This window comes from Chlamydotis macqueenii, chromosome 1, assembly GCF_036417535.1.
Source record: "Chlamydotis macqueenii isolate bChlMac1 chromosome 1, bChlMac1.mat, whole genome shotgun sequence".
Taxonomy (NCBI): domain Eukaryota; kingdom Metazoa; phylum Chordata; class Aves; order Otidiformes; family Otididae; genus Chlamydotis; species Chlamydotis macqueenii.
The window spans coordinates 214,006,097-214,030,743 of NC_141556.1; the positions used below are offsets into that span (position 1 = coordinate 214,006,097).

Consider the following 24,647-nt stretch of genomic DNA (forward strand, 5'->3'; position numbering starts at 1 on the left):
TAGATAGACAGAGCCCGGCACTTGCAACACAGGGGACATGGCAGCCGCATTTAACAATTATTGAGAACACCCTCAGGAGTTGCCTGGCTTTTCCACACAAAGGATAGAATTTCAATTTTCTCCCCCTCTCTTGCAATATAACTTTAGGTCTTTCATTAAATATTCAAACAAATTCATCTTCAAAAGGTTGTGTAATACTATTTGCCTAGCAAGGAGAACAGCGCTCCGATTAAAGACTTTTTAACCTGTTCTCTATTTCGGGACGTCGTTGTAAGAGTTCAGCCCACTGACTCCTTACCTTCCACCTGAGCAACGGAAAAACCAAGCTCTGATAGGATTCAATCCCCGCTTCGGCGTCCTACCTTCCGACAGTCACTTGAGTCTTCCCTTCCTTCTTTGTTTTTTTGACATAAATGTATTTTTTTCCAAGGCCATCCTGCACATCTGCCACCAATTTCTCTTCATTTGCCCCAAACTCTGGAAGACAAACGCCTGAAGTCCAATGGTTTGGGGTGAAACGAGTCTCATGGGGGCCAACTCACCACAATCCCCACCAGAACCAACAACAGTTGGCCAAGGCAGACAACGGTTTTATGAATTTTAGGGCGTGGTATAGTCACAGTGATTAGCCAGCAGGTTATTTTAGATAATTTCCTATTACCAGTGCCATTTGATAAATTCAGAATGCAGCCGCGTAGAATTCATTCATCTGAACCAGAAATCACCCTCTCAAATTCTCCTTCCGGAAAGGTCAAGGTACAAACTCCATCCAATCTGCACTTCAATATTTAAATAAAATTTTAAATAAAATTAATTTCAATAAAATTGTCTTATCAAGTGCCAGAAAACAGCTTCTAAAACATTCAGGATTGTATGAAAGGAGATACAGAAAATCTACACTGAACGGATATTGAGGCGGAGCTTTGAACACGTCAAAAAACCAAGTGAAGTGGGAGAGAAGTAGACTCTTATCCAACCATCCCTGTGTTGGAAATCACAAAATTGCTGTTCTTTCTAGTGCAGGAAAATCACTGCGCACTTACGAGCTCGTTCTGTCACCCAAGCACTGCTGGAGTCTGGAGACCTCTTACAACAGTGAGATTTTTGAAGAGACTATTATTCAGAGAGATTTTTTTTCCCCAAGCTTTGACTGTGAGACCAAAGTTCCCTGAGCTACAGCATCTCCAGCAAAGCAGCACGCATAAATCCGATGGGGAAAAAGAAAGGGTGAATAAAAACAGGGCAAAACGCCTTTGAGGAACTCCCCGCTCCGCAGTATCGGATCTCCTCGCAACACCAGAACCAGCCCCGCCGCTCAACCAGCCGAAACAGCTCCCAAAGGCAACGAGGATATTGCGTAAATGAAGTAGCCAAAGGGTATTTGATGGTCATTTCCACTTGCTGCCGACCACGCTCCTCCACAAAAGCACATTCCCAAGCCATTTCACACATTAGGTGAAAGCCAACGCATGCAACGGGCAACGCAAACGTAAAGGAGGAAGGCTTAATGCAATACGGCACTTAATAGCTAATTACCCGCCCCAAAATGTTCGAACGCAATGGCTTCCAAGGCTGATTTTGTGAGATGCTTCTACAAGACCAGAAGAACAACTGCTGGTAAACAAAACCCACGGGGAAAACCACAGATCCACTGAAACCGAGATTTCTTTTGCCAAAGGATTATTTCTCTCGGAGCTGAATCCTTTCCGCATCAGCCCACTTCAGCTCTCCGCTGGTGACATAATTGTGCCGAATACATTTCAGTGCCTTTCTCAAGTATGAAAGACGACATTTTTAGACAAAGATCTAAAGATGGACTTCAAACAGACATCAGGCTTGCTGTTCAACGCAAGATTAACCCAACCAGAGCATAACTTGAAAACAAAAAATCAGTCAGTAGTGCAGTTTGAATCACCACCTACAGCGGTAACTGCATGTTCTCCAAACAACGGACTCTTGCCCGCAGGATCCTCATTTCTACGGCAGGATTATTCCACCACGCGCACCCGAGTCGCTCAGTTCAACTCCGGACGCAAGCCCTCCAGTTCCCAGTTGACTCCCCCAGCAACTTTTTGTGCATTTTTTTTGCCTAAAGAACCCCCATTTGGATCCTTTTCTATAGAATTTCCAGGGCATCCTCTTCTTACGAATTCAGGTCCACCTCTTCTCACAAATTCAGGTCCACCTCTTCTCACTAACCTTACCACATTGGCTTTGCTGAAGAGCTTTTCCTGCGAGTCACGTTCCCACCTGGCTCCCTGATGGGAACTCCTTCTCCCTTCGCTAAGGGATTAATGATTAACCACTCATTAACGATCATCCGCTCTCACCACCGCATCTGGACATTCACGGAAGAGCCACTGAACACGGGTCCTACCTGTGTACGCCATGTTCTTCGGGTTTCCATAGGGAGCCCCAGGTTGGACGGGGCTGTAAACTGGGTTCATGGTGGAAGACCGGGAACTGTAAGGACAAAAGAAAAAGCAGAGGTGAGACAACTGCCTTACGTTGGCTCCAGCGTCGTCTTCTCTGCAAAGAGTCTTCTGCTACGCGACAGCGTTACCGTGTTGTCATTCCAGACGCAGAGACCTGCAACGGAAAGGATTTACAACCAGAGAGCATACTTAATAATTCCAGTTTCGGATCTCTCCGTTAATTCCCCTAACTTCTTCAGCACCGCATATTCTGCCTACAAATGTACCTGAGGCAGGTTCACCTCGCACATCTCCGCCTTCAGGGGGGCTCAGGACTCATGACCCCACGTCGAGCTTGCAAGGAACAAAGAGGAGAAGCCGCAAATTCAGACAAGGGATTCTCCCCCTTGGAGGAGCTAAGAGCTCTTGGGTAACAAAAAACCCAACAATGAAGACCTGACCTTTCAGAAATTAGCAGATAAAAGACCGTTTGCTGCCGGCGAGATGGAGAGAGGCAAATATTTGCGAGCTTTCTGCGTGAGCTGACTACTATAACCTCACGGCCAAGGTTTGGGTCCTGTGCAAGGCCGTGTAGGGCACCCAGGGCCACCCACCGCACCCCGCCACGGGCCCAGATGAGGAGACGCAGCAGCGGACCTAACGCGGGCAACGAGGTCCTTCCGCTTCTCTCTCCAATAAAGATGAAGAAGCAGCGCCGCGTTAGCTGCCTGTGAGTTTTATTTAGAGGAAAGCAAGCAACTTGGGAATTTGTGCCTACTAACTGTCAGTTAAGCAACTGGCTCAGTTAATTATCTTAATGAAGCGCATTCTCAATTCTGATTAATGGGAAAATCAGTCATTAAGCTTTATTAGGCGCCGCATTTGTCTCCACAGCTATCTAGTGACAATTTCACACAAGAACCTCAACGATCTTGCTTCAAAACATGGGGATTTTTAAATTTATTATCCTACAGTCCATAAACAAAACCATTCTTTCCAAACAGGTCTCTCCTGACGGACGCACGATTTGTTACATCATTAACTCCTTCCGCTTTAACTCGGGATAGTAAACAAGTCAGATGTTAAATGTTAGCACCAATTGACTTGACAACAATTACTGCTTAATTAATTAGCCTTCCCTCCACCCCCAAGTTGGCACAGAAGGAGCAATTCTCAAAGCAAAGGAAATCATCGTTATAAAGCGAGCTGGAAGAGAGACCTGCTTACACTGGTGGCTTCAGTAATGCACGACGCAGCTCTTCAGAAGATGAGTAGGAAAATCAGCACAAGACTTGACATCCCTGAGACGTTACCGCTGGGGATTTACATCCAAGCGTAAGGGTTTTATGGCCGTCCCACTCTCATGGCCCCAGGCAGGGCTCCGAATCTCGGCAAACGTGGAGCCCCCAACATCAGGAGGACGTGGAGCTGCTGGAGAGGGTCCAGAGGAGGCCACGCAGATGCTGAGAGGGCTGGAGCAGCTCTGCTGTGAGGCCAGGCTGAGAGAGCTGGGGCTGTTCAGCCTGGAGAAGAGGAGGCTCCGGGGAGAGCTGAGAGCGGCTCCCAGTGCCCAAAGGGGGCTGCAGGAAAGGTGGGGAGAGACTCTTCAGCAGGGCCTGCTGGGACAGGACGAGGGGTCGTGGTTTCAAAATAGAGGGAGGCAGATTCAGATTGGATATTAGAAAAAAATTTTTTATGCTGAGGGTGGTGGAGCAGTGTCCCAGGTTGCCCAGAGAGGCGGTGGATGCCCCATCCCTGGAAACATTCCAGGCCAGGTTGGCCGGGGCTGTGAGCAACCTGATGTGGTTGGAGATGTCCCTGCTCCTGGCAGGGGGGTTGGGCTGGGTGGGCTTTGAAGGTCCCATCCCATCCAAAAAATGCAGTTGTCATTTCATTTGCTCTTTTTCTGGGTGTAAAGGGTACAAATAAACCATAATTTGGTGAAAACCACTGCATGTGTCTGCCTTGCGTTGGGTACCGAATGGGGAAAAGAAACACTCTTATTGGGAAGGATGAAAGAAAATGGTTTTTTAGCCGAGATAAAAAGATTGCAATCACGTTAGGGGTCTGAGTGCATTGCGAGGAAGAGGGTTGTGCTTCCTCCCTGCTCGGTACGCAGGGTGTGATTCCCAGCCAGCACGCAAGAGCCCCCCCACACACACAGCATTTCAGACGGCGGGTTTTCCTTCTTTTCAGAATTAAAGCACATCCAGAAGAGCTTCCAACACACTCTGCAAGACAATACCATTCCAAAACACATCTGAAATTCACCACGGGCACCGCGTTGTGGCGTTCGCCAAGGTACACGGAAACGGGAATAAACCAGGATTAGCCAAATGAAACCTCCTTGGCCACAATAACTCGCGAGAAGACGAACAGAAATGAATCATAAAGAGACAAACACAAGGATTGCTCTGCTGCACGGAGCTCCCGCGGCTTCCTCATCCCCACGACGGCGGTGCTCAGTTGCTTAGAAGCTGCTGAGACTCCAGCAAGGAGCCGGAGAAGTAACTCCAGCAGGAATGCCGTGGGAATAAGCTGCTAGCAAACAGTCCCGGGATACTTTCCGGCTGTAACCTGGTTACGTTTTCATCTGGTTTATCTTTCCGGCGAAAGCGCAGGACATGCTTCCATCGTGCTAGGAAATTACTTCAGACGAAGGGTAAACAGAAAGACAAGAGAGGTCACTCTACGGGCGGCCACCACGCCTTCAGCAGGCCAACGCGTTGGCCAAATTGAGTTTGCACAGGGGATTTTGAGTCAGCATGAGAAGAGAAATGGAAATGCTTGTGCCGTGAATGCTAAGTTCAAACGTGCCACGCTGTGAGGTGGCTGCAAGGCTGCGCTCAGGCGCTCTCGCCTTGCTGGACCAGAGCTCGGCTTCCCACTCTGCATCGCGCCCTCCCGCTGCCGCCAAGCCAAGAGGATTCTGTCCCCCACCGATGGTGACACCCTGGGACATCACCTACTTCACCCCCTTCCTACGGCAGCACTCAACGCACTCAAGAACCAGTACAGGTATCTCCACCATCTTCACACTACTGCAGACGCAAGACAATGGGAACATCTTACCCTGTTGCTTTTCTCTATCATTAATTTACTCCAGCTCTGGAGCCCCCAACATCAGAAGGACATGGAGCTGTTGGAGAGGGTCCAGAGGAGGCCACGCAGATGCTGAGAGGGCTGGAGCAGCTCTGCTGCAAGGCCGGGCTGGGAGAGCTGGGGCTGTTCAGCCTGGAGAAGAGGAGGCTCCGGGGAGAGCTGAGAGCGGCTCCCAGTGCCCAAAGGGGGCTGCAGGAAAGGCGGGGAGAGACTCTTCAGCAGGGCCTGCTGGGACAGGACGAGGGGTCATGGTTTCAAAATAGAGGGAGGCAGATTCAGATTGGATATCAGGAAGACATTTTTTACACTGAGGGTGGTGGAGCCCTGGCCCAGGTTATCCAGAGAGGCGGTGGATGCCCCATCCCTGGAAACATTCCAGGCCAGGTTGGCCGGGGCTGTGAGCAACCTGATGTGGTTGGAGATGTCCCTGCTCCTGGCAGGGCGGTTGGGCTGGGTGGGCTTTGAAGGTCCCTTCCCACCCAAACCCTTCTGTGATTCTATGAGAGAGTGCAAACTAAGGAAAAAGGCAAAGCAAAAAGATAACGTTTCTTCCTTGCTCTGCGCATCACCTCTTTGAATCCATCGCACACAAATCGCATGCTAATAGTATTCAGCCAAAGCCTTGAAGATGGAGAGACCTGACCTTACACCACATCCAAATTCCAATAATTTTCTGACAGTTTCGCAGTGAAGTCAGTTGAAGCTTGACCCTCACTTGGGATCCACCAAACAATAATTCAGTTAACTTCCAATTCACATGCCAAAGGTTAATTGACGCAAGCTACAAGGCGACGTCCCACCTTCCCCAAAAACTCTGTCGTGTATGCACGATGTAAATTATTAACGGTGTTTCCTGCTTGTATAATATAATGTCTGCTTTTACCCACACTTCAGCTAAACACGGTCACACAAATCGATCTAGGGCGTCATTCCAGAGCCTGAACATTGCGGTTTTTTCTGCAGTTTTCCCCACTTTTCACTTCCAAAGGAAATTCCAGCTCTGCTCCAGAGGTTCCACCTCAAGAACTGGAAACCCTGCGCCACAAACTCCAGCTCCCCAAAAACTGCAGTGGCCAAAACTCACGCAGCCCAAGCAGAAGGGTCATGGTGGTCCTCACGCCATCCTATTGACACATCTATTGATCTTCATATTGCCATCTTTATTGATAAAGCACCCATGAAGTGGTAGCTAGCAGCAAGAGCTAGGAAAGAAGCTTCTAGCACGAGGAAACATTTGCACTGTTTCAAAACGAGGTTCCACGTTTGATACACATATTTGATTTCAGACTTGCTCACTCTCAATCACGTCCTGGACCTTTTTTTTCTGGGAGCATTTCCAGTAGAATTGAAGACGTGCGGTGAAGCAGCGGTCCAGGAACGCTTTAGCAGTTGACGTTACCGCACGTAGGCGTGCCTCTGCTGATGCGAACCAGATTTGGGATGGCACATCTGCATCCCTCGGGGGGTGAAGGCTTGCAGACAGCGTCCTCCACGCACGGAGCATCTTCAGAGGAAAGCTCCGCCGCACGGTTTTAATCTCCAGTCAAGTTTTGAATTAGAAGAGCTAATTTAAATAATATTCCATCTACTCAAGAGATTGTAACTTTGAGAGAATGCATAAAAAGCATGATATGAAAATATTTGAAGCGTAGCCATTACCCGATGCAATCGAGACGTTCACTGTATGAACACGGACGGCGCTGAAGTCAGCAGCACAGCTAATTAACGCAACGTCATTGGCATACGATCTTTCGTGAGGCTCTGAACGTGCCTGACCTGCATCACTCACTAATTACGTGGACGATGTATTTTCTTCGTAGCTACTTCACATGACGCCACTTCAGCCATCGGAAAGGCACGTGCGTTTGTATCCGGCTGCTCCGAGGAACGGCGGAGGATTGGCAACAAGCTGCTGACCCCTGCCACAGGGATGGTACCACAGAACGACATCAACAGGAGCGCAGAGATGGGAACAGTAATGACCACCACTGAGCAGCAGTATGGATCCCACCAGAGGAAACCCAAGCTGCTTAGCTGAAGCTAACCCTGATGGAGGGAAAGAATTAAAACAACTGGAAAAGCTGTGGAGAGAGGGACTTCCATATAGCACTTGACCTACCCAATGTCAAAGACCAGCAAAGGGAAACCAAAAATGAGCTGGATTATTTACAGTCCTACAGTGTCCTTCATACAGATCCACCTCCAAACCAGGCAGTAGCACCCATCTCTTCTCTGCGGAGACACGGGAGGGTGGCACGGGCTAGCGGGGAGTGGCAGGATCATGGAATCATGGAATGGTTTGGGTTGGAAGGGACCTTTCAAAGCCCATCCAGCCCAACCCCCCTGCCAGGAGCAGGGACATCTCCAACCACATCAGGTTGCTCAGAGCCCCGGCCAACCTGGCCTGGAATGTTTCCAGGGATGGGGCACCCACCGCCTCTCTGGGCAACCTGGGACACTGCTCCACCACCCTCAGTGTGAAACATTTCTTCCTAATATCCAATCTAAATCTTCCCTCTTCTATTTTAAAACCATGACCCCTCGTCCTGTCCCAGCAGGCCCTGCTGAAGAGTCTCTCCCCACCTTTCCTGCAGCCCCCTTTGGGCACTGGGAGCCGCTCTCAGCTCTCCCCGGAGCCTCCTCTTCTCCAGGCTGAACAGCCCCAGCTCTCTCAGCCCGGCCTCACAGCAGAGCTGCTCCAGCCCTCTCAGCATCTGCGTGGCCTCCTCTGGACCCTAGCCAAGCTCATAAGAAGCCACGATCCCATCTCCTATTGCCTCCCCTCAGATAAATAACTAAATAAACCCACCCATCTTTCACTTGAGGAATATTTAACATCTACAACAGGAACAAGCCCTTGCATCCGCATTGTATGAAAAATTAAATGGCGAACTTACAAGCACAAAGCAGCTCTTTGACTTTGGGATTTGCTGATCTCAGACTGTCCCAAAATAAATGCTGAGGCAGGAAAAATCTTGACCTTTCATTTGCTGAAGTTTATGATCTACTTAAAAGCCAGAGGATCCCAAAAAAATATTGACGATTCAATTATGCTAGATAGTATATTAAAAATTAGTACAGGAAATCCTTGTTCTAGCCTGAGGAAGCAAGAGCCACGGAAGATGGGACCACTTGGTGGCAACCAGCAGTTGCTCAGGAAGCTGAACACGGCGTTGCAAAAGATCCGTACCTCATATTATCTGAATGAGGCAGAGCTTATGGAAATACCCTCAGCGAACGAGAAAGCAGGTCTCCTCCAGGAAACTTCAGCAACGAGAAAAAAATGACGCCAGCACACCTGATGTTACATTGGCTTGTTTCCAGAGGAGAAAAGGTCCGTACGCAGATGAACTCTGCGCTGTGAATTCCCGGCTTTACATCTGCAAGGCTGAGTGGTTCCATCAGCAGGTAACCAATAAATAACTGTATTTTTTAAAAACATCAAAGTATCTGTCCCTGTACATCCAAAATCATTCTCAGGGGTTCTCAAACAACTTCCTAGATCTATTCCTATTAATTTTTTTAACTCGAGGGCTTGCTGACTTTTCCTTTTGAACCAAACCCTGCTGTACTCCTGGATGGAGTGCTCTCGTTCTGCTCTCCGACTGAGGCACGTCCTCCTCCGGCTGATCATCTCCATTCTTTTCTCTTCGCAATCCTACTTCATTGTGTTTTGCTGAAAACACTTCCCAGGGCACGCAGTTTGAAGACTTCTCTCTGCTCCTTTCTTTCCACAAACTATGGCTTGGGAGATTCCGGTTGGCCATCAGGAAAAGTCTTCTGACTAGGTGGGTACTGCCTTACTGGACCAGGTTGACCACCGATCTGCTGGAGTTTTCAGGGCTGGTCTAAGCAAGGCCGTGACTCAACTTGGTGCTGGGGAAATCCCCACCGTGAGCATGAGGCTCGACTGGAGGCTCCAGATGTCCTTCCAACCAGCATTTCATCTCCGGCTCAAAATAATTTCTCCTGTCACTCATTTCTCAGACCTCCACCTCCCTCCGCAGTCTCAGGCTGTAACTTTCTTGGTCTCAGCTGTAACAGCCTTCCAAAGACTTTGGATTTTCCTAATGGTCTCCAGTCAGAAGTTTCCTTGGCACCTGGTAGGACACCAGAAACCTTGGCGGGGTGGTGAGGGAGCGGGTGGCATTCACACTTTTCCACTGATGGATATCCACGTTGTAGCGCATCAAACAGATGCGTGACGTTAAGACGTCTCACAGGGCCATGAAAATTTACTTCCCACATCAGCTGGGATGCTAAACAAACACTAAATAGTGCCTTACTGACATTTTTAATTAAATTAGTGCAGAATTTGACCTACCATAAAATTACTGAAGCTCTAAAACAAGCCACGCTTTAGTAGCCAGACATAAAAAACAGACACAAAAATAATATTCATAAAAAGACAATTTCTGTTACTAACAAACATAAGCTTCCCCTCTTCCAAGCTCTTGAAAAATATTAAATGATCCATCACCGCGGCAGCTGCGTTTTACAGATGCCAAGAAGCCTGCAGGAGGGCAGTGAGAGGATTGGCAAGACCAAAGTGCCAGGACCAAGATTCAGCTCCTGAGAGTACATAGGATCATAGAATCATAGAATCTTTAGGTTGGAAGAGATCTCCAAAATCATCCAGTCCAACCGTCAACCCAACACCACCATGCCCACTAAACCATGTCCTGACGTGCCACGTCACACGTTCTTTGAACACCTCCAGGGATGGTGACTCCACCACTTCCCCGGGCAGCCTGTTCAGTGCCTGGCCACTCTGTCAGCAAAGAAGTGTTTCCTGATATCCAACCTAAACCTCTCCTGACACAACTTGAGGCCATTTCCTCTCATCCTATCACTCGTTATTTGGGAGAAGAGACCAACACCCCCTCCCCGCACCCTCCTGCCAGGAGCTGTAGAGAGCGATGAGGTCTCCCCTCAACCTCCTCTTCTCCAGACTGAACAACCCCAGTTCCCTCAGCCGCTCCTCATCACACTGGTGCTCCAGACCCCTCACCAGCTGCGTTGCCCTTCTCTGGACGCGCTCCAGCACCTCAACGTCCTTCTTGTGCTGAGGGGCCCAACACTGCACACAGCACTCGAGGTGCGGCCTCACCGGTGCCGAGTACAGGGGCAAAGCTTGCTTTGTTTTCAGGAGAGAAGACTCAAGTATCTGAGCATGTTTTGGAGATGGAGGCTCCCATCTCAGAGGCTTTAAAGCGTAATTTAAAAATGGGATGTGGTCAGCTAGAGAAATACCAGAGTTGAAGGCGACGCCACGACAGCGAGTTGGGGACACACTCGCTTGCGGACGGCATATCCAAATCACGCCGGCTGCATGTTATCCTCAAAGACACACTTCAATTTATGTTTTGCTCCAAAATTTCCAACCACTACCGTTAGTTACTTTCCTTCAGATTTTATAATGACTGCCCTCAGCACGGGAAAATCACTTTCCAGCCATGTCCTGAATATTGAGAACATTGCTCCTGCCCACGCACTGCAACAGGATAAAGATCTAAATTTGTTCCTGAGTGGATTACGCTGTACAAAGTTGACACTCCAGAAATACAATATTCCTGGAATTAAAATCAGATGAGGGCAGAGATGTCCTTTTAATAACATACAGGTCAGAATCCTCTCCGCTTTATTTGGGCAGCGTTCAAATCCACCGCGCTGAAGGTTTTGACGGTGTGATTTATGACTTCCAGCCATGGTTGCTCCTTGTTGCCCTCTAACAACCTCTTCCCAGGTCCCATTTTCTGGTCGTAGGCTTTCTTCTGTGGTCAAGATCGAAAACCCAACGCAGGGTAGAGCGGTGGGAGGATGATGGAGCCGTCCTCTGGCTCCAGCCCCATTCCCCTGGCAGGGGACCTTTTCTCCTTAGGTTGCACCAAGGCACAAACAAAGATTTACGCTGGTCTTGGTGTGTCTGGTGGTACTAAGGACCACCAATATCTGGTGGTCTAACTTGTTGCCACTTGACAAACAAGCAAAAGAACACTGCTGGCTTTTTCAGGTGAAATTTGCCAAGTGATGAACAAACAGAACTCAAGTCAAGAAAATATTATATTCACAACACTCACAGGCAGAGCTCAGCCAGGGTTTATACTCTGCTCGGGTTGAAGGTTGAGTAGGGCTGGTGGGAATTGCTGCCCAATCAGAGTGTCCCACACATCTCATCAGCTGCCCAAATCCAAAAATCCAGCCGCCTCCATGACCAAACCACGCTGTGCTCCTGGGCGGCTGTGGGATGTGGGGGGTGAAAGAGTTGACGAAAGTACTGCAGCATCCTCCCCTCTGCTATCACGAATCACAGAAGAGTTTGTGTTGGAAGGGACCTTTAGAGGCCACCCAGCCCAACCCCCCTGCCAGGAGCAGGGACATCTCCAACCACATCAGGTTGCTCAGAGCCCCGGCCAACCTGGCCTGGAATGTTTCCAGGGATGGGGCATCCACCACCTCTCTGGGCACCCTGGGACAGTGCTCCACCACCCTCAGTGTAAAAAATTTTTCATAATATCCAATCTGAATCTGCCTCCTTCTATTCTGAAACCATGACCCCTCGTCCTGTCCCAGCAGGCCCTGCTGAAGAGTCTCTCCCCACCTTTCCTGCAGCCCCCTTTGGGCACTGGGAGCCGCTCTCAGCTCTCCCCGGAGCCTCCTCTTCTCCAGGCTGAACAGCCCCAGCTCTCTCAGCCCGGCCTCACAGCAGAGCTGCTCCAGCCCTCTCAGCATCTGCGTGGCCTCCTCTGGACCCTCTCCAGCAGCTCCACGTCCATCTGCTGTTGGGGGCTCCAGAGCTGGACGCAGCGCTGCAGGGGGGTCTCCCCAGAGCGGAGCAGAGGGGCAGAATCCCCTCCCTCGCCCTGCTGCCCACGCTGTGGGGATGCAGCCCAGGGTGCCGTTGGTTTCTGGGCTGTGAGCGCACGGTGCCGGCTCGTGTTGAGCTTCTCACCCACCAGCACCCCCAAGTCCTTCTCCTCAGGGCTGCTCTCCATCCGTTCCCCCCCCAGCCTGGATTTGTGCCGGGATTGCCCCGACCCACGTGCAGGACCTATTTCTGCTACAACTCTGAGCCTAGGCCTCTACGGGTGGATGTTCCAAAAGTACACGGTAAAACAAGCCTAAGAGGAAGCTTAAGAGACGACCACAATCAATCACTTGCAATCTTTAAACGAAGGCTACGTACATTTATAAAGCTGTAGTAGGTCTCAAACACAAGTTAAACATTCAACCAAAGGTCAGCAGCAGAGACCACGAGAGACAGGAGGCCAAGATCCGTGAATGGATGACGTGACTCTACAATGCATGCAATAAGCAGTCGATTTGCATCTTCATTTCATAATCCCTGCAAAAGCCAAGAATTTTTCCGCCCGCCGTTACAGAGGGGTTCGCAGCGCTCTGATTCCCGCATTCAGGATTCCAGCGAACGTACCCAGCCCAGGAGGCCAAAACCAGGAATGCTTTCGCAGCGCGCACAAAGCAAAGGGCCGAAAGGCCACAGCGAGTCAACAATTCACACTTTTCACACATTTCCGGGCTTTCCTTCCTAAGCTAACGAGCGGGAAGAGATTCAATGAAGTCTGAAGGAGCTTAGGGCTTGTAGTTCATATCGGCCAAAAAAGAATTGCTAAATCCCCCGGCGATGATTCAGGCTGGCCAGACAACCCAGCTTGGCTTTCTTGTTTTGCAGCCGGGGAGGATAAGGCCAGTTTGGGGATTGAAACTAAAAGCAGAGCAGTCATTCACTTCTTCCTTAAAATAACGGCGTACGCCGACATTAAAAAACAACTAAAAAAAGTCTTGTTTAAAAGGAAAAGCTTACTCTGGAGCAGCTAAGCAAATATTGGTCTTCACGTGCGGACATTTCTATTCACCTCCAATTGATTTCTTCGGCGGGTAAGGTCAAGGGTACACGGAGCCGTTTGAACAAACCAGGCCTTCAGCGTCCGTGTGGAGGAAAAAAAAAAATTCCTGGTGTTTTGTTTAAAATATTAACAATGCGATACGCACACAAAGCCAATATGAGACGATGCTCTCGGTGTCTGAGCGAAGCGGGGTCTCGTAACAACCGGTATTTTTGAGAAAAGCAGCACCAAAAAAGTTACACGTTCACTTGTCGAAGGATATTACGCAACGTTAAAGCTCGAGAGGGCATCCAGCAACGGTACGATTGGTTTAATTCACCAACCTGCCACTCACATTTGCTTTGGCTTGAAGGATGCTGGATATGACGCCTTGCAACATAGCAGCCACAAAAATCCTATTTTTCTACCAATCAGTGACCCTTTGATGCTATGACTCCCATGCTGACCAAAAAAAAAAGTCTAAAAGCTTCAATTTGCCACAAAACGGCCTAATTTCATATTATTCCCTACTGTAAGGAATCAATTTTGCAATTTAACAGACTCAGTGAACTTCTGTTTTTTTCAAATATCAGCTCCAGCCAACAGGTTACCCCGAATTTTACACACACGCTGCCACCACAACCCAGCCTGTCTCCACAAAATCTGTTCAGCTGGCAGCTCGCCTAAGCTTCCTGCGTTTTGAATCTCATTTCAGCAGGATCGTAGGTACAAAGTCAAAAGGTAAACTGAAGACGGAACGTATCATCTCCAGGTAACAGCCTTCTCCAAAATGCACCGAAATTAAACTTTACGCCTACGTCTTCGCACCATAAATAACATAACGGAAGGCACCAAAATACAGATTTGTATCCTAGCGTGCGTTGAACAACGATTACACGACTTCCTGATGCGCACCCCTTACTTACGCGTGTGAAAAAAGAACAAAAACCAAAGTAAAAACCAAGCCTTTGATTTGCAACCGGTTTGCGATACATTTATCTCCAGGCTGATAAGCATCGCCTCCGCACGTAATAACCTTTTTGCCATCACTCTTCCGAAAAACTCAACCCGCGCCCCAAACGAACGCGATCGATCGTACAACGGTGCTCACCACCTACTCAAGAAATCTCCTTTCTCCACATTTTCCTCTGCTCTGACGACGCCCAGATTGAGATTACCTGTGACGAAAAGGTCCCGCAGCCCGGCAGGGGATTCATTTTGATAAGATTCACTCTACATTTTGACGAATTCACAGGTTTGCTTTCACATGCTTGGAAAATAAGCTCAATATTCCCAGGCAGTGTTTTGTGAAATTCTGGGCAGCGTGGTTTTTTCCTTAAAAAACAACAGAAATTGAGTTCCTGGGTTCAGTTCAACCATTAATTCAGTGTTAAGAGATGATTCCAACAGCAAGGAAGAATCATTCTATCTCCCTTCATGGAGAGCTAACGAGGAATTGGGATCTGGAAAGAACCAAATACAGAGTAGTTGTAGGAAAATCCCCGCAGCCCAGTCAGCCAGCACGCCCCGTTAGTCAGAACCCAGGCTGGATGTGCATCCTCCGAAAGCCCGGTTCTAAGATGTTCGACGACGCGACTGCCACAAAAAACAGAAGGAGAGCACGGGGCAGGACCTAAGCGATCTTCACATTAATTGCCGGGCAACACGGTGGAAAAGAAAGTCCTTGATGGAAAGAAGAGGAGGGCAAACGGTGAGAGTAATCGTGACCTCTACGATCCGGAGAGCCTGGGAATATTCACTTCAGAAAGAACGAGCGTTACACAGCAAGGCACTTCCCCAAGGTCTCCCCTTTCTTCTTTTTTTTTTTCCCCAAAATAGACTTCTTTCAATAAATATAAAATAATCTGGTTATTCCTTTCCAATTCATAATCTATACTTCAATATTATATTTAAATATAAGTTTTACATTTACATTTCTGTACAAATCTGATTGCTTTTGAACAGAACGGTGCATGCGTTGAGAAGTCAGAGCACAGCGAATGACGCCCACAAAGTATCTCAATACGAATTTCGGGGGGCGGGGGGTCCCTGTCTTACTGGGGCTGTGCTTCCCCACCAGCGTCCCTCCGCTCCCAGTCCGACCGCAGAGGAAGACTCACGACCGACGGAGAGGAAGATGCGCTTCACCCCCCTCCGTTTTCTCCGGAAATAATAAAAGCTTAGATTTAGATAACAGTACAAGCATCAGACTTTTCCTCCTAATGTGGCTGAATGCAACGGAAATAAAATCAGAGAGCTTTCCAGGAGCGGCACTTTCAGTTTCACCCGTAGGCAATCTGTTTGCCACAGGCAAGCGCTAAGGGAACGTGTACCTTCAGCGTTTAAGCCCTTTGCGGAGGAAGCCCAAGGCTTCCCCCGGCTAGCTGGCCTGCTTTCGTTCAGCGAGGGGGGCTGCGGTGGCAGCTTCTGGAAGAAGCTTCTGGAAGTTGTTTCCCCTTTGTTCAGTGGACTCAGCCGGGCCTAGGGCGGACCTGCTGCTGGCCAGGGCCGAGCCAATTGGTAGTAGAATGTCCCGTGATAACGCCTCTGTGATAATGTATTTAAGTAGGGGAAAACAGAAAAAAAAAAAAAAAAAAAAAAAAAAAGATGTGAAGCAGCTGAGCGGGGGGCAGAGAGGGGGAGGCGCGAGCCTTGTGGGCCTTGCAGGCCTCACCCTCTGGCCTCCCGCCGGGCGGCCGACTGGGCCCAACTCGGCCCGGCCTGGCTGCAAGAAGTGGAGAGGAGATGAGAAGTGAATGAGATGTAAAAATATCCTGAGAGGCGTCTGCCAGCCTGTTGTGAGGAATTTTTCTTGTGTGAGGAACGGCTGCAGACGCCAAGGTCAGTTCAGAAGGAGGGGGAGGAGTAATGCGGCTCCTGGCAGAGATTCCCCTGCAGCCCGTGGTGGAGCCCATGGTGGAGCAGGTTGTCCCCCTGCAGCCCATGGAGGTCCATGGAGGGGCAGAGATCCCCCTGCAGCCCGTGGAGGACCCCACACCAGGGCAGATGGAGGCCTGAAGGAGGCTGTGGCCCGTGGAGGGCCCGCTGGGGCAGCCGTTCTGCAGGGACTGCACCCCGTGGAAGAGATGACCCACGCCGGAGCAGTTTCACGAAGGAGTGCAGCCCGTGGGAGGGACCCCACGCTGGAGCAGGGGAGGAATGTGAGGAGTTCTTCCCCTGACCATGAAGCAGAGGCGTAAAACAACGTGTGATGAACTGACCACAACCCCCATTCCCTCTTCCCCCCTGTGCCGCTCAGGGGGGGAAGGTGGTAGAGATAATGTTAAGCCGGGAAGAGGGAGGGGTGGGGGGAGGTTATCCTGTCTCTGTTTCATTATCCTGCTTTTTTTTAGCAATAAATTAATAGTCTTCCCCAAGTCGAGTCTGTTTCGCCTGTAACAGTAACTTTAAGGATTTTTTCTCCCTGTCCTTATCTCAAACCTCGAGCCGTTTTTCCTTATATGATCTCCCCCTGTTCTCTCGGAGGGTGGGGGGAGTGAGAGAGCGACTGCGTAGTCTGGCCCCGAGCGGGGCTGAACTACGACACCAGCGCTATGAGTTTTCCAGTTAACCTGACACCACGCCGAGCGCATCCGAAACCGCGGGTATTTTCGACCAGCGCACCGCGTGGAGGAGGAGGGCTTTTGCCACCTCTTGGCGAAGCTGCCGCTGAGGCTCGCTGATCTCGCGTCCTTTCCTTGTTCAGAGTAGCCAACGCAGAAAGCATCTGCAAAAAGACGAAGCATGGGCCTGCACCTCTACTGAGTTTTTATCGGATGCAAAATACTTGTTACCGGCTGAAAGAGGAAGAAAGGTATGGTATGGAAGAACGGGAATGACATTTTTGGAAGGATTTTATTCTGCAGAGAGAGGTGAAACCTCCAAACGTTTCCATAGGAGAACAAAAAACCCTAGCAGAGGTAAAACATCTCTCAAGGCAACCTTGTAGAAGCACCAGAGCAGAACATCAGGTGGCCAACGTCACTGGACTCGGCTCCTTCTCCTCCCTTCCGCAGCTCTGCTCCCGAGCTCTTGCTATCAGCTGACCCCGGACTTGTAATCTCCTTCTGCTGGAGTGCATTCGATACAAATGCTAATCCTCCTGATTTGCAATTCGCTGTTGCCATCTGAGTTTGAAAATCTTCTGCAGGCATTGGAGAGAGGGAATAGAAAGCCGAACGTGAGAGAGGACTGCTAACTCTGTGCTGCCAGTTACTGGCAAAGTAAGAGGCAAGTAAAAATACTCATCAGCTCCTGTATCATCTCGCAACTCTGAGCTGACAAAGAATCATAGAATCACAGAAGGGTTTGGGTTGGAAGGGAAAGTTCAAGCCCATCCAGTCCAACCCCCCTGCCAGGAGCAGGGACATCTCCAACCACATCAGGTTGCTCAGAGCCCCGGCCAACACCGACCCCTGAGGGACGCCACTCATCACCAGTCTCCACTTGGACATGGAGCTGCTGACCACCACTCTCTGAGTGTGGCCATCCAGCCAATTTCCTATCCACTGAGCATCATGATGGACTTCAACAGATGACAGTCCATGCACGTAGCTCATGAGGAACTTTCTGCCACAGGTGCTATGTGGAGGATCTAGAACAACACTTCCGTTCCGTATCTATCATCTGTATCATTAAAATGTCAGGTGAGGGCTTTCTGACAATCTAACGGCCAACTGAATACGGTGAATCCCCTGTGCTGAATTCTTCTCCTGACGCTGATTTATAAAATGCTGTGACAAGCCTAAAAAGCCTGGGATGAATAGGAAAGCCTTTCAAACTGAAGAACATTACTTGAGGAACGCAAGAGGACTGGGCTGGAAACGAAGAGGAGGAAATTACGGAGGCAGAGGGAAGTGCTACAGAATGCAAAAGCAGCATCTCGAAGTCCAAAACCAGGAGCAGAGGAGGCTGAGTCACAGCAGCTATTTGGTATAAATCCAGAAGAATCATTCCTAAAATAGGTTAACAAACTGCTAAGAGGGAGAAAAAGGAAATTCTATCTCGAACCTAGAGAGGAAGACTTCACCTCGGAGCTTAATGCGGCAGGAAAGCTCTGGTGTCACTCGCATCCAAAGCCGAGGAAACACTGGTGAGGCTGAAGAGGACCTTTGTTAAATGTAATCCTGGAATTACAAAAGAGCCACATAAAACCACGACTCTGTTTCCACTCTTGTAATCTAGTATTTAACACTTGCTTTCACTGGAAAAGAAAAAGCATCCTGTGGGGTTTTTTTAAGGCCATTCAGTGTTTTGTAAAAAAAAAAAAAAAGTAAAGCTTCAGACGAATGCAGGGCCAGCTCCGGTGTTTTACTTTCCCAGAGGTAATGAGCCTGAGAAAGCACGTGCCCTCCAGGAAAGGTCTGGAAACCCTCAAGATTCCCCAAAAGAGGGGGTTCACAGCCGCTTCAGCAGCCCCTGTTGCCTTTTTAGCAAGCGGAGGAGCCGTGAAACAGCCTGCGACCTCAGATAATTTCACAGAATCACAGAATCACGGAAGGGTTGGGTTTGGCAGGATCATGGAATCGTGGAATGGTTTGGGTTGGAAGGGACCTTTCAAAGCCCACCCAGTCCAACCCCCCTGCAAGGAGCAGGAACATCTCCAACCACATCAGGTTGCTCCCACAAACCTCTTTCACCGCATGGTCCCCATATACATCGCGCTCCGGATCCTGCAGGACTCTGGCCAATCACTCAATTATTTGCCTGTTAATTACGGCTACACCTCGCTTCTTTGTCAACATCAGACTCTTGACAATTCTACATCTTATCCTGGTTTGCTTTCGTTAACCTGATGTCTACCCCCACGTCCCTCTTCCCAGGAGAGGGCTGGAAGCCGTGCTGCAGCCAGGGTGCGTTTAGCTCCCTCCTGACCAGTTGAGGTGATTTGGTTAACGAGGTCATCTGCTGGTCCATGCTCGATATATCCTACGTATACTGCTGACGGAGGTTGGAGACTTCACATGGGTCTGTTTAACCTCCTGAAGACCCATCACCAATGGATCCAAAGACACCAACCGCCAGAGGTTTCAGGTCAACCCAAAGCTGCTCCACACAACTAATGTGGTCTCAATTCTTGAACTACGTCATGAATCCTTTATTGGCGAAAACGTATGCAATAAATCAAGAACACGTGAAGCACATGCACTGGTTTACCTGGAAGCCACAGGCGTGATGCAGATCTTACCGCATGAAGTCCCACAACCTGGCTGAGAGCAAGCCAGGCTAGATGCCTTGAGACAGCCCTTCGAACCTCTAAAAACCTTTGGATCTGTTCAGCGGAGAGGCCGAGGAAAACCTCCCCACAAGCAAAGCAAGAGAACGCAACCGCCTGCGCCTCAGCAGCTCACCCAGCGACCGTCAGGGCTCGCTCTGCTCCCTAAGTTGCAAGCAAGCTGAAGATGAATCATCATGGATCCGTGGACTTTCAGAACAAAGAATCATTTTTCCAGCTCCAATCTTCTGGATCTTTTGGCCGACTGGATCAGCAGTGCTGTGCCAAGAGCAGGTGTCTCACGTTACAGGCTTGGATTCAGGAGGAGGACGCCAAGAGCTACTTCTTCACTGAGCGTTCCCCTGAAATACATCCCGTCCCGTAACCAGTGTGGCTTTTAATCTGTCACCCAAAATAAACCACTCCATTAGGAGCGGCCAACTTTCTCTAATTTTCAAAGCAAATCTCAGTAATTTCTCTCGGAGAGCTTTGCTATAGGCTTAGGAATGTTCGTAATTTGGTTCCGACGCTGTGAACGGTAACGTGTTACCTGCAAACGTGTGGATTTGCACGGATTATTAAACGAGGCAGGAAAAGCAGAGTAAGTGGCACTGACTTGAGTTTGCATCAGCAGAGCGCTCTCCATCTCAGTACCGGGGCGCGGTGACAGCTGTCACACACAAACCACCCACCAGCTTCACGGGAGACAGCAGTCGAGAATCAAACAAGGCAGCTCCAGGAGCACAACGTGCGCTGATCACCGAGCAGCGGTGCCCCGGCAGGAACACAGCGGAGGAGAAACCCCCACAGGGCAAAGGCAGCAGTCATGGAGGTGTCTACAGGCAGCTCTTAGAATCACAGAAGGGTTTAGGTTGGAAGGGCAAATTATCACACAAACGGCCTCGCAATAAAACCTACAGTCCAGTAGATATCTCCTTCTGAGATACAAGTTCCACCTCTACCAGAAAAGATACAGAAAAAGGAAGATTTATGGTTAAAACCCAACATCAGAAGGACGTGGAGCTGTTGGAGAGGGTGCAGAGGAGGCCACGCAGATGCTGAGAGGGCTGGAGCAGCTCTGCTGTGAGGCCAGGCTGAGAGAGCTGGGGCTGTTCAGCCTGGAGAAGAGGAGGCTCCGGGGAGAGCTGAGAGCGGCTCCCAGTGCCCAAAGGGGGCTGCAGGAAAGATGGGGAGAGACTCTTCAGCAGGGCCTGCTGGGACAGGACGAGGGGTGATGGTTTCAAAATAGAGGGAGGCAGATTCAGACTGGACATGAGGAAGAAATTTTTTACACTGAGGGTGGTGGGGCACTGTCCCAGGGTGCCCAGAGAGGCGGTGGATGCCCCATCCCTGGAAACATTCCAGGCCAGGTTGTCCGGGGCTGTGAGCAACCTGATGTGGTTGGAGATGTCCCTGCTCCTGGCAGGGGGTTGGGCTGGGTGGGCTTTGAAGGTCCCTTCCCACTCAGACCATTCTATGATTCTAAGAACAAAGCATGGCTAGACACCCGCAAACCTGAGCAATCTCTTTCCAAAGCAGAGATGGTATCAAAGAATATTTTCCGAGCAGTTTCCAACCCAAGTTCCTTAGCCAGCAGAGGAAGACATTCACTAAAACACAGCCACAGCAACATCCCAGGTGACCTTTTTCTCTCTACCACTTTCGCTCAAGTTAAACTCCATACCCAACCTCCGACTCAGCTCTACTCAATGAGGCACGGATTAGGGAGTCTAGTTGTATTTCTATCCCAACTGTCAACATCTCCACCAAAAGAAGCCTCCAAAAGAAATCTTCAAAAGCATGAGACGTGGTTTTAAGGAAGCATATCAAGAGGAACCCACCCTGTGGACACGTGCCAGCCTTGTTCCACTTGGTATCTCCTTTGCCAAGCAAGGAGAGACGCCCTTCAGAACCGGGAACAGCTTCTGCTGCGGCTCTCTCCGCTGCTGAACGAGAGCTGCTTTTAGCAAGTTCCTCACAACATTTGCTTCTCCACGAGCAACAGGAAGCTTTGTTCAGAGGTCAGTCACCAAGCATTATTGATCGCTTCTAACAGCACCCAGAACTCCACTAAACACCGCACCACACAGACAAAAATAGCAACAAACTCTGTTCCCAGAAGAAAGGAAGAATAAACACGGCACAGCAAGGAGCAACAGCCGTAGGGCTGTTTGGGCCCCATAAAGCACCAAGGAGTGACCCCGGTGAAACTGGGAGGGCCAGTTGACCCTCCCCTTCCCTCCCCTGCTTCGAGGCAAACACATATGAAACACAGAGGGCTTTTTCCTTCCCCCTCCTTGTTTGCAATAACAGCAGAGCATGCCGAGAGCTGAAATAGTTTAGAGCTGGCAGAGGGCTCCGCAGCAAGTCGCTCCAGGGAAGGAGGGAGCAACAGCGCTGGGACGGCGCCCGTCTCCACACAGAAAGTTGCAGACAGATGGGAAGCTGCTCTGTTTACGCTCAGACTACTCGAAGGCGCACAAACGTTGCTGGTGCAGTGCTTGCTCTGACCACGGTGTTTGCTCCCAGGACGGAGCTCAGGGCATCAGCACGCTTTTGGTCGGCTCTGAACACGGACGGAGCACGCTCACGTTGGCTTGGGGGTTGCGTCATCCTACCTGCGGGAAAAACCTGTGTGTTAGGGAGTCACAGAATCACAGAAGGGTTTGGGTGGGAAGGGCCCGTTAAAGCCCACCCAGTCCAACCCCCCTGCCAGGAGCAGGGACATCTCCAACCACATCAGGTTGCTCAGAGCCCCGGCCAACCTGGCCTGGAATGTTTCCAGGGATGGGGCATCCACCGCCTCTCTGGGCAACCTGGGACAGCGCCCAACCACCACCAATGTGAAAAATTTTTCCTGATATCCAATCTGAATCTGCCTCCCTCTATTTTGAAACCATGACCCCTCGTCCTGTCCCAGCAGGCCCTGCTGAAGAGTCTCTCCCCACCTTTCCTGCAGCCCCCTTTGGGCACTGGGAGCCGCTCTCAGCTCTCCCCGGAGCCTCCTCTTCTCCAGGCGGAACAGCCCCAGCTCTCTCAGCCTGGCCTCACAGCAGAGCTGCTCCAGCCCTCTCAGCATCTGCGTGGCCTCCTCTGGACCCTCTCCAGCAGCTCCACGTCCTTCTGCTGTTGGGGGCTCCAGAGCTGGACGCAGCGCTGCAGGGGGGTCTCCCCAGAGCGGAGCAGAGGGGCAGAATCCCCTCCCTCGCCCTGCTGCCCACGCTGTGGGGATGCAGCCCGGGGTGCCGTTGGTTTCTGGGCTGTGAGGGCACGTTGCCGGCTCGTGTTGAGCTTCTCGCCCACCAGCACCCCCAAGTCCTTCTCAAGGCTGCTCTCCATCCGTTCCCCCCCAGCCTGGATTTGTGCCTCGGACTGCCCCAATGACCGAGCGCATGGGGCTCCTACCTCCAGTGGCCTCTCCTTGCAACGCGTCATCTAAAGAGGGACACTCAAGGAAGCAGCAAGTGAAACTCCAGTACGATTATAAAACACAGCCAAGCGTGGAGGTTTCGCCCTTTGAGAAGCACATTTCTTCCAGCGTCTGTAATAGCAGTGTCTCCTAAGGAAGAACTCACCAGCCTCATCTCGGGAGCAGAATAGATGATGCGAGCAGAAGAACAACGAGATAAGTAAGGAAGTATAAAAAAAAATAAAGCAAAGGACTCCAAGGCTCTGGGCTTGTGCGTCCGACCAGGAGTCTTAATTCGTGGCGAGACAGCTTCAGAACAGCACATCAACACTCGGCCCTCCTCGCTGGCTGATTTCCTCCGATCCGCCGAGCCGCTGGGGCTGAATGAGCAATTAGAGTGTAAGAAAACAGATGGCTCGTTTGGCAACGAGAGAGACTAGCCAGGTCACATCACAACTAAATCACTCCAGATTAACTGCTTTCGGGTGACCTGGAATAAAGAGATGAAACTACGCGGGCAGCAAGCTCCAGGACTGCCAAACTGATTGCACCCATTCCACCACGAACGTGTTTTATCGTTAAAAGTAGAGCTGATTATTCCTCATTAATGGGACCGCAGAATCATGGAGTGGTCTGGGTCGGAAGGGACCTTTCAAAGATATTTAATCATTGCAGAGAAGTTGGTGAGTGCATCCATTTCCTTTCTTGTTTTTATTCAAAATCCCAAAGCTTTTCCACATCTGGAGAAAGACTCCTCTTCCAAACGCCCCTGGGACTGAACAGGGATGCTACCGGCCAGCAGCAGCGCCCAGCAACCCCAGCTGAGGACTGAAGAAAGTTATGGATCACGTTCTCACGTATAAAAATTTAATTGCCAGTAGAAGTTCGATCTGCAACCCAAGAGCCAAGGTGCCTGTCCATCCCCGTCCATCAGACGCGGACACACGCATTCAAGGTCACAGTCAACAGAAGTTCTGGGGGCGAATCCCCGCTATCTCCATCTCCAACTGGTTGGCTGAGAAACGATCCACAGGAGCTTAGTGAAGAATTCTGTCGGGATCACAAAATCGCAGGACAAATTAGGTTGGAAGGGGCCTCCAGCAGCCATCTTCTGCAATCTCCAGCTCCAAGCAGGGACAACTTCAAAGCTGTGTTGGGTTGCCCATGGTATCCAGCCTGAGCTTCAGCATCTCTGAGGACAGAGACTCTCGTGTACAATATTCCTACAACGGTTATACAACGAATTCTCGTTCTCTGCATCGTGATCTTGGGTTAGAGTAGAAAAACAAGAACAAAACACGCACTAAAGTAATCTAACACAATCCGAAGACAAATTCAGCCATGAGCGTCACCCTCAAGTTCCAAATTTCAGAAATCAGCTGTAATTTGAGAAAGGACTTGGAGCTGTCATGGCTTTGGTGGAATTTACTCTGACGATCCCTGTTACCTAAAATTTCCACATCAAGACATCATCTTGAGAAGCATAATATTTCTTCGTGCTTCACTGGGCTCTGAGCAACCTGATGTGGTTGGAGACATCCCTGCTCATGGCAGGGGGGTTGGACTGGATGGGCTTTAAAGGTCCCTTCCAACCCAAGCCATTCCATGATTCTGTGATTCTGTGTCACTTTGGGACAGCTTCAAAGTGATTCCTCCCAGGCTGC

The 24,647-nt window shown here is 50.0% G+C and overlaps 1 protein-coding gene across 4 annotated transcripts in view; it reads right to left on the reverse strand.

The window, feature by feature from the left end:
• The window catches only part of FAM168A (family with sequence similarity 168 member A), a 181,336-nt gene that overhangs the window by 93,073 nt on the left and 63,616 nt on the right, over positions 1 to 24,647 (reverse strand). Inside the window, exon 1 of one of the 4 annotated variants that reach the window (XM_086739769.1) lies at positions 2,378 to 2,461. The exons of 2 other annotated variants lie outside the window; for them this stretch is intronic. In XM_086739769.1, the coding sequence (XP_086595895.1) occupies positions 2,378 to 2,447 (70 nt within the window). In that variant the 5' untranslated portion in view covers positions 2,448 to 2,461. Of the gene's footprint in view, positions 1 to 2,377; positions 2,462 to 24,647 lie in introns of those variants that run through there. One more of the 4 variants, XM_086739772.1, reaches the window with a different exon arrangement.